This window comes from Silurus meridionalis, chromosome 26 (assembly GCF_014805685.1).
Source record: "Silurus meridionalis isolate SWU-2019-XX chromosome 26, ASM1480568v1, whole genome shotgun sequence".
Lineage (NCBI taxonomy): Eukaryota > Metazoa > Chordata > Actinopteri > Siluriformes > Siluridae > Silurus > Silurus meridionalis.
Window position 1 is genome coordinate 18,175,991 of NC_060909.1, and position 10,518 is coordinate 18,186,508.

The 10,518-nt window shown below is 42.9% G+C and overlaps 1 protein-coding gene across 1 annotated transcript in view; it reads left to right on the forward strand.

Annotated features, from left to right (window-relative positions):
• si:ch211-79m20.1 overlaps positions 1 to 4,477 on the forward strand; it is a 10,000-nt gene extending 5,523 nt beyond the window's left edge. Inside the window, exons 3-7 of the mRNA XM_046840923.1 lie at positions 370 to 438; positions 917 to 1,113; positions 1,329 to 2,121; positions 2,313 to 2,436; positions 3,130 to 4,477. Of these exons, the coding sequence (XP_046696879.1) occupies positions 370 to 438; positions 917 to 1,113; positions 1,329 to 2,121; positions 2,313 to 2,436; positions 3,130 to 3,142 (1,196 nt within the window). The 3' untranslated portion in view covers positions 3,143 to 4,477. The remainder of the gene's footprint in view (positions 1 to 369; positions 439 to 916; positions 1,114 to 1,328; positions 2,122 to 2,312; positions 2,437 to 3,129) is intronic.
• Positions 4,478 to 10,518: the final 6,041 nt, after the last annotated feature.

Sequence of the window (10,518 nt, forward strand, 5' to 3'; positions counted from 1 at the left end):
GCAGAAGCATGACATTTTTCCTTCACTTGAACTAGAAGAAGCAAAACCTTGTTCATCTCCATGAAGATCAGCTTTCTATGGGATGGAAGATGCTTTGGGATGAATGTAAACACTGACTGCACCTCAGGCCTCCTGACCTCAGCTACATCAGAATCTGACTTTACAAACACCCTTGTATCTGAATGAGTCCCCACTAAATCCGTTTTGCTGAACTGATAAGGAAAAGTGATATTCGCTAAATTGAAAACGCATCGTTGGGCATCTATGTGGAATTTGCGAAGTTTCTGATGGTGTTTCTGACCAATCAGAGCGAGATTAGCGCTCGGGACACAGCTTAACCCTTATGTCTCTGTCTTTTTTTTCCTCCAGATAAAGAAGAAGAAGAGGACGAGGAGCATACGAACGGGACGCACAAACGCTTTCCCAGAAGTCTCGGTGGTGAGAGCCGCTCCCTGCCTCTCTTCCTTTCTTTGTCTTCCTCCATCTCTCTCTTTTGTCTTCTTTGAGCTGTTCCTGCTGCACAATGCCCTGTATGTGTGTGTGTGTGTGTGTGTGTGTGTGTGTGTGTGTGTGTGATCAAGAGAAAGAGCACACATTTTTATTTTGCTACTTGTCGGCCGTCTGTGTGTCTCAGAGTCAGCGTCCAGTCTAGCCGCATGTCCTCAGGCCACCTTCTTCACACACACACACACACACACACACACACACACACACACACAGGGATTCGAGTGTCTTTTTCACATCCTTTTCGCTGTGTGTGTGTGTGTGTGTGTGTGTGTGTGTGTGTGTGTGTGTTTCCATATTCACCTGCGAGTTAAATCATTTTTGTGGTAAATAAAAAATATTACAAGATTTTAATCGTGGCGAGCAAACAAGCTAACGTGTGTGTGTCTGTGTGTGTGTGCGCGTGTCCCAGGAGACGTGCAGATGGCTCAGCCTGCTGTGTGTAAGGTGAGGACAGAGGTGATGGAGGTGACGCGCTCCATGTTGGACAGAAGCAACGCTAACTTTCTGCTCTGGCCGCTGTGTGTAGAGGTGCAGCGCTGCTCAGGCTGCTGCAACACGCGCACGCTACAGTGTGTGCCTGTTGCCACGGAGACGCGCCATCTACAGGTACACACAATACCGCAAGCTAGCGTTACGCAGGGTATCGGAGTACGTTAGAGAAACATACGTATGTCTTTAGCTAATTGGCATACTTTTACGCTAGCTAAGTATTTTCTGAATGATGCTGGTTTTTTGGATAGATAGCTATTCTAGCTTAATGCTAGCAACACTTTAACTCCCTCAAGGATCCTTCAGTGATGCTGGTTTTTGTTTGTGTCCAGATGACAAAGATCCAGTTCGTGAACAGGGAGCCGGTCTACGAGAAGGTGGTCTTACCTGTGGTGGACCACGTCAGCTGTAGCTGCAAGTCGCATGTTGTCAGTCACACGTCTCCTGCTCCTCCTCCCAGACTCCTCACCAAACCCGCCATCTCCAAGAGCCAATCGAAAGAGGAGCTGCATCGCCACGACGACCTGAAACACAACCAGAGGTTCCAGTTGGAGGATCAGGGGAGTCAGTGGCAATCGAAATACACGCTCACACACACGCAGAGAGCGCCCGTACACACACCCGCTCACACACCTGCACGCACACTCACGCATACGAAGGGCTCAAGTCAGGACGCATCGACGAGGCATGCCAGCTTTGGAGTCACGCGTATGCTGAGCGACAGGACGCAGCAGGACTTCGCACACCCATCGGGTCCCGAAAAGGTTCCGGAACACCAAACACACCCAGGCAGCGGTGACGACAAAGAACACCCAGAACATCACCATATGAACCATGGAGCCGCGACAAAACGGCAACACAACCAGAGCAAATCGCACCACCACGACCAATCAGACGTCACGCTTGATCACAGCGGGCAATTGGAAGCGCCGGTCGTCAGATTCAGCCACGTCGAGGTCATTGGCCAATCGAGCGGCCAGACCGAGCTGTCTGGCCAATCAGCAACACCCAGTTTCCAAGTCAAGGACCAGGACAGAAGCCAATCTGAGGCGGGGCAGGAAAAAACAGAGCATCACCACCACCAGCATCATCATCATCCGGCACAAGCTTCTTCACAAAGAGCAGGTGTGTGTCATACACACACCCACACACACCCCCAGTCTGTGCTTATTGTATTATAATTAGCATTGTGTCCTGTTTTCCAGTGTCAACCGTGATATTAATGAACAGGTCAAGATCTCGGAGATGATTACTTTCCACAAACGTTTAACACAATTTCCTCTCTCTCTCTCTCTGCATTTCTCATTAATCCACAGCAACGAACGCTCCAACCAGCAACCCGCTTCCGCCTCACACGACGCCTCCGCCTGTCCCGCAGCGGAAACGCAGAAGAAAGCATAGGAGGAGAATGAGCAAGTCCGCCATGAGGGCAATGATCATGTAAGGGAAAGGGAAGACGCTCTCCCTATCAAAGATGTGGTTTCCTGTACTCCTTAAACTTACGTTCTCAAGATGCCATTGAAGAATATTTTGTCAGTTGTTACTTCACTGTAGCTAGTAAGACTGCTTTAGAAGGACTGGTTATAAACATTTATGGTGATGATTTGGGCAAATTCCTGTCAGAATTCCTGTCAAGTTAGCTCAGATCGGACCAAATGTTATTACTAAACTTAGCTCACATATATCAGGTGTCCCTTTAATGCTCGCACTCGCTAGCTCATACAGAATTGCTGTCAGTTAAGCTAGCTTGTTAGCATTTATTAGGCTTTAGATCATGTCTGTTTTGTTTTAAACCACCAAGAATCAATATGGTTCCTAGTTTGTATCAACAAAGCCAGGAGAACAGAAACCATGTGAACTTGAAAAGCTTCTATAACATCAAACCAAGAGGTAGCTAGCTAGCTGGATTACCACAGGATGTTATTGGTAGCTGAAAACAAAGGAACTGGTGGCAGTGAACATTTCTTGGTCTGTCTGTCATACAATTTGGAGTAATTGTTTTAGAACTGATGGACGGTTCTCGCTACTGGACCCAGACTCTAATGTCTTCAGGATTTAATCTGTTCAGGAAGAAATTACATTTTTAGAATCGAATTAGTTATAATGTGAATTCTGGTTTCCTCTCTCACTTAGGGTCATGTCCTAAACAAAACAGCACTTTGGCATCACGGACCCGAAGACACCCCAGAGAGACGTCGGACACGCGACACGGACACGTACACTGACACACTGGATCTATCGTTCCCAATAACTGGAAATGGCTTTGACCTTGGAAACCCGGGACGTGTACTTTTCCCCGCAGGCATCACGGCCAAGACGCTTAGAATCATGCGATCCGTCCATGGCACCTCAAAGAGAGCCTACTAAAATAACCTGCCAAATAATGAGACTGCAATGGAAACCAATGCAAAGGGAATGAGATTGTATCATATACTAAAGCAGCCAGCCTGCCAAAAACTGAGACTATATCTCTAACTCTAAGGAGTCAGCCTGCCAAATAATAACATTGCATCTCTAACGTTTAGGAGTTGGTCTGCCAGATAATGAGACTGCATCTAATACAAAGCAGACATGACCTGCCAAATAATGAGAATGCACAAAAATCAATGCAGGGATGTTTTGCCAAATGATGAGATTGCACCTAACACAAAAGAGGGATAATGCTGAAATGAAAAACGTCAAAGCGGTGAAGATGCGACCTGTCAAATAATGAGATTTGGTCCTTAAACAGTGTAACACAGTATGGCAAATAGTGAGACGTGATCGTAACCTGACAGACCCTTAACTTATACTTGCAAAATAGTGACTAACGGCGGGTCACGGATTACTTTGTGGGGAAGTGCAAGAAAGTCTGCATGGACTATAAACGTCACGATTACCCTGGACTGCAACAGCGCAGATGAAATTGTATGTTTGATGCTAGTTAAGAGAACTGGATGCTACTGAACAGACTGGGAGTGTTCGATATTACCCGAATTTAATTTAAAACCTAACGCAGATCTTCGCCTGTACACTCGCTTGCTCGTGTTTTTGTGTTGAATAGAGTCGAATGTGTGCACTGGAATCGCTTCGAGGAAACGAAGCAGGAAAACATGCTTATCTGTGCTATTAGCAAACTCTGCTAATGCCATAGCACTGGAATATACTGCATGTTTTTAGCTTGAGCTTGTTAGCCAAAATTGAAAATGCAAACAACGATATGTCATCATCTACCGGCAAGGGAGGGGGTGATACAACAAACTGTGCTTCGAATGCTAAAACTACTGATGCTAGGGGACAGATGCTAGCAGGAACTTGTGTATTAAAACTACTGTTCGCTAATAAGCCATGCATAATGTAAATGTTTAAATATATTTTTATTTTTCTGCTGTATTTTTTCTTTTCTTAACTTATTTATGAAAAAAGTAGATGTTATGGATGATAATTATTGTAATGAATGTAATAATGCTATTTTAATATAAATATAAATATGTGAGAATCACGTGGTCGTTGTGCAGGATCTCTTTTGTGAGTCATTGTGTGGGTGGACACTAGACGCTGCGTCTTGGTGTGAAGCTGCGACCTCGTTCCGTTTCTGCAAGAAAACTTTCATGTAAATGTTCGAAGATTATGGAAGCAAAAACTGATTAGGCAAAACAGGATGTGGGTCGACCAATATCAGCTTTCATCCTCTCAAAATGTGCGTGTGTATGTGTGACTTTGAATGAATGTCCTTGTGGAGACGTTGTGAGTGTGAGTTAGTGTCCATGTGGGGAGTGCGTGTATATGTGGGGGTTTGAGTTTGTGTTCTAGTGGGGACTGTGTTTGTGTGTATTTGGGTTTGTGTCCTTGTGAGGACTGTGTGTGCATGTATGAGGGGTTTGAATGTGTGTTCATGTGGGCACTGTGTGTGTGTGTGTGTGTCTGTGTGTGTGTGTCTGTGTGTGTGTGTGTGTGTGTGTGTTTGAACTGTGACATCCCTGGATCAGACTTGTCCAGCACATCACAAAGACACTCGATTCAAGTCAACACCATCATTTGCTGCATTTAGCAGACACTCTTGTCCAGACCTTCATGTTCCTCAGACGGTTTCTGAAAAGTGTGTTGCAGATTGTTGTGGATGTACAGAACACATTATCCTTTCGAAAGAAGACACTACTATTAGAGAACACATAGTTGAATGTAACATCAAAGCAACTACACAAGCACCAGGACTGAAGATCCTCCAGCAGAACATCACCCAGAGCATCACACTGCATCCACCTTCTTCCCATAGTTTACCCTGGTGGAATATCTTCCCTGGGTAAGCCACACCCACACACCCGGCCATCCACATGATCAAAAAATATTTAGATCATTTGGAACATTATTAGATAATCAGATCAGGCCACCATCCAGTGGTTCAGTTATGATGTCCGCTGTCAAAGCTTTGGGTGGTATACAGGGGTCAGTATGGGCTCTGATGTTATCCAGGGCTCTCTGACTTGTAGAACAAGCAGTAACTTTTTCAGTGGGATGGTCTAGCTCATGCTCCTCATGCATCAGAGAGCCTCGAGTTGTCATCTTTTTTACCACTTCACTGGTTGTCCTTCCATGGACCATTTTTGGTAGATACTGACCCCTGCATACTGGAACCACCCCACAAGGCATGGCATGTTGGAAACCCAGACTTTTACAATCGGCCGTTTTTCACATCAACTTCCAAATCTGACTTGTCAATCGGCACCTAATAAATCCCACCCTCTGTAATGGGATATCTAACGTCTTTACTTCACTTGTCAGTGGGTTTAAATAGTTGCTAGTGTTTATACAGTCGAATCCGAACAAAAGGCCAGACTAAGGTCCCAATAAAAAAAGGTTAAAAGGGTTAATTGACATGCATTGTGAGGACTGTAATGAGAAGCTGTGTGTGTGAGCGAAGTGTGTATATATAATATATATGCTTCCACAAGTTAAGCAACACCTGAATGTGTGTGTGTGTGTGTGTGTGTGTGTGTGTGTGTGTGTGTGTGTGTGTGTGTGTGTGTGTTTGCTACCATGGCAACATGTTCAGACATATTACACAGTGAGAGGTCAAGTGGTGAAACAGACACCGCAGAGGGATGGACAGATAAAGAAGTGGACAGCGAAAGATAGAGAGAGAAGCATGCACATGAAAAGAAAAAAAGAGAGAAAGAAAGATGGTACAGATCGCAGCACAGGTGTTTTAAAAAAGAGGGGAATATAATAGCAGAGTAAAAAAGGGTGGATTTGGGGAGAATAGGACGATAGTAAAGAGAAAGAGAGAGAGAGAGAGAGAGAGAGAGAGAGAAATGTTGGAGAGTGAAGTGCAATTTGTGTGTTAGTGTGTTAGAGAGACAAATCAAGATGAAAAGAAGAGTGTGGAAAGTGTGTGTGTGTGTGTGTGTGTGTGTGTGTGTGTGTGTGTGTGTGTGTGTATTTGTGAGGCAGATTGCTGAGTCCGGTAAAATAAGTAGGGAGTGACATAGTGCCAGAAATCTGTGTGAACATTATCCCTCCCTTGCAAGTGCACGGTCAGAGGCAGGTGTGTGTGTGTGTGTGTGTGTGTGTGTGTGTGTGTGTGTGTGTGAGAGAGAGAGAGTGAAAGAGGGGCCCTGGCCTGGGGCTGCTTCCTCAAGGAGCAAGTGTAGGCACTTCTGTAAAAGCCCAAGTTCATCAGTGCACCACATGAGGAAGTTCTGATTCTCAAAATGTGTGTGTTGTGTGTTAGTGTAATTAGTGTAACGTAATAATGAGTGTGTGTTTGTGTGTTTGATAATTAATGTGTGGTATGTTGGACTGTTTTCAAGTGTTAACAAAGTGTGTGTGTGTGTGTGTGTGTGTGTGTGTGTGTGTGTGTTCTATGTTAGTTCTAAGATAATTTACTTAATAATCACTTGTCATAAATGAAGGTCTACATGGCTAAGCGGTTTTGTGGACACCTTAGCATAATTTTGTGGACACGTCCCATTCCAAATGTAGTCCCCATTTGCTGTTGTTCCACCACTCTTCTGGGAAAATGTTCCACTAGATTTGATAGAGATTCGTGCTAATTTAGTAAAAATTGTTTAACAGGGTTGGAGCTCTAGAGCAGGAGATCTGCTACATCTTGGCTTTGTAGTTAATGTTAAGAGTCCACTACAATGGCTCAAGACAACGCAGCACCATTTCTAGACAAACAAGGCGGTCACCTAGGGCGCAACCAGCAATTTAGCTGTTATTATTAAATGTGTTTAACCTTTTTAATGGAAGGTTGTGACTGATTTGTATGGTGTGGAGGTGGAACATTGTGGTGGGAGACTCAACTCAAGGTTTCCTCCTGATGCCATCTCAGGGAGTTTTTCTTTACCACAGTCGCCACCAGATTGCTCATTAGGGACAAACTTACAATTATGAGGAATTATCCATTTATTTATTACCGCTTTATCTGTGTAAAGCTACTTTAAGAAAAAAATATCTATTGTAAATTTGTTCTACAATTAAAAATGTATTGAATCAGAGAAACACTAGTCAGCAACGTCTCCTCGGTTCCAGTCCTAAAACTAAACCTTCACTTTCTCAGATTATCTCAGTCCTGTACAATCCTGTTCTCAGGTTATCTAGTTTGACCGGGTTGTTGAAAACCGAAATCCTTCACTTGTCAATCTGAGACTATGCTGCGCTATGCTGCGATGTCTGACCGGTTCTGATTTTATTTACAGTATGTGCTCCAGGAAACAAACTGCCATGTAAAAATTCTAACTGAAATGAGGGTTAAACACCAACTCAAGTCACCGTACAGCTGTGACTACTTTTTCTATTTACAAGTCACTAAAAGTTCCACAGTCTAATGTCTTGAACTCTGTGTATATGTGTGTGTGTGTGTGTGTGTGTGTGTGTGTTGAGGAGGAGTGTGTGCTCCTAAGACACTAAAACAGAGTAATACAGTCCACTATGGGTATTAATACATTCCACTTTTTTGTGCATGTGTGTGTGTGTGTGTGTGTGTGTGTGTGTGTGTGTGTGTGTTGTGCCACAATGTGGTTTGGTAAAACGGTGCGAGTGTGAGTTCCTCTTACTGACCTCTGGCTCACCCTGTAGCTCAACCCCTGCTGAACACACTAACACCTGGGCTCCAGTTGGCCCAGCATCCCCTGCCCCGGTCATGCCCCCACAACACACACACACACACACACACACACACACACACGCAGTACAAGGTAAGTTCTTTCCTATGCTCACAATACAGTTACAAATCTATATCAAGAATTATTTGTACCACGGGAACTATTTTGCAGCGTAACAATACTGATAAAAGTGGGCGGAGTTTCTTAGTAGAGCAAGCAGTCGCTCGATCCGTGATTGATTACGCAAAGTCAAGAAGCAGGCAGGGGGTCAAAGCGCAATATCGATCAGAAATCACGGTTATCCAATATGCAGTGTAGCAAAACACATCCAATTTAAAAGAGCATACAAATTGTAACATACAGTAAGCGAAGAACCTGTTTTTGACAGGGAAGTGAGCGAATTTGGGAAGAGCCAGACACGCCCTCAAAACTAAACGTGCCTGTGATGGAAGGTGTTTAACTAATGAGCACTTCCTAATAGTAACTGATGAAAGAAAATAAGTTCTCTTGAAAATTCCACGTTGGCATCGATCACCTCCTGAATAACGTTGACACAGATTGCAAAAAAAACCTCTTAGCTAGTATTGAAAAACTGTTTAAAAAGCAATGTGTCACCATGGAGACCTATACAAGTTGTGTAAATGTGTGTGTGAGACTCATGTGCTCTGATAACATCTGCACTATTGACCCTGGTTACATTTGTGTAACTGAGGTGTGTGTGAGTCCCACCTGCTCATTCTGTGCCAAGTGCATGTGTGTGTGTTTGTGTGTGTGTTTTGGCTGCGCGAAGGCTGCAGATGTGTAGGTCGAACACGATCTCATGGCCGTACGGCGAATCGCGTTTGGTTGGTGAAGCTAAACAAGGTGTGCAGCCAAATTTAGCACCCTGACGTAAAGACTTGGCCTTAAAGGGGCGGAACCCAACAACACTTCAGTGAGAATTACGAACTGTCGGGTGCGTGTAGGGGACGAGGGGATTCGTGTGTGTGCAGGAACACACACACACATTTTGGTACAGCTGATTAATCAGTAAACTCTTAGGCGAGACAAGATTCTCAGCATGTGAGTCACATGGCCCTGGACGCTTTGTGAACTTATGAAAAACACACACACACACCCACACAGGTGCTACACACACAGACTCATTTCCCACTCAGAAACATGGTTGTGTTGAACTAAAGACACACTGCAGGACCTTGACCCGTGTGTGTGGGAGTTTGTGTGTGTAGCGTTTGCTCGGGTACAGAGCGACTCTGAGTGTTTGTGATGTCTGTCCTGTAGACAATACGCTGATTGTGTGTGTGTGTGTGTGTGTAATACCTGTCTGCAGACAGCACTAAAAGTGTTACACACGCTTTTGACACATCACTGACACATCACTATGATATAACCTATAACAGAAGATCAACATCTGTAAAAATTCCAGTTACGGAAAATTGTACAGTCGTTTTTCACTTTTTCATTCGTGTCCATACAAAACAAGTGGGAGTTTTTTTGTTTGTTTTGTTTTGGTTGGGAAGTTGATGATGGGAGGAGTTCATGTAAAATATAGCTGTTGGGTCTTTGCACATGTATTATGATGTTACTTTACATATATAAATACACTGCAAATTCAAAGAGGTTTGGAATGTGGAATTGTTTTTATTTTTATTGATTTCAACATTGTAACATAAAAACCGAAGAACAAATGTGGAAATATGTAGTCGACAAAAACATTGAATATCCCAGAATGAGATTTTTCAGATTATAAGGACAGACTTTATTTTTTTTTTGTTGTTGTTGAATGTTTCTTGCCATAATATAGATTTCTACAGTAGTTGTAATAGTACTAATAGGTCTGTTAACTCTGTATTTACTCTAAAGCACATTAAGAAGGCAACAAATGAATTCTTGTCAAAGCACACCTGGGAATTAAAAACCATTCCAGGTGACTAGCTCATGAATCTCATGAGAGAATTCCATGAGTTTGCCAAGTTGCCATCAAAGCCAAATGTAGCTACTTTGGACAACCTAATATATAAACCGTATTCTGGGCTATTTAACATTTTTTTGTTTACTACTTAATTCCATATGTGTGCTTGTATGGTTTGGATGTCTTCTGTATTAATGTACAATGTTGAAAATAATCAAATTAAATGAAGAAAAAAATGCAGAAGAATAACTAATGTCCAAACTTTTGATTGGCTGCTTTACATTATAATGTTCTCCACTTTAGCTCTCACACATATATATATATATATATATATATATATATATATATATATATATATATATATATATATATATATATATATATACACCCACACACACACACACACACACAGTCTTAATATTCAATATGTAATGCTTTCATTTCTCTCTTATAGTTCTCCTATTATATTTTAAATAAAACTTTGTACATACACGTGTGTCAGAGTCAGGGAAAAATCGTTCCTCT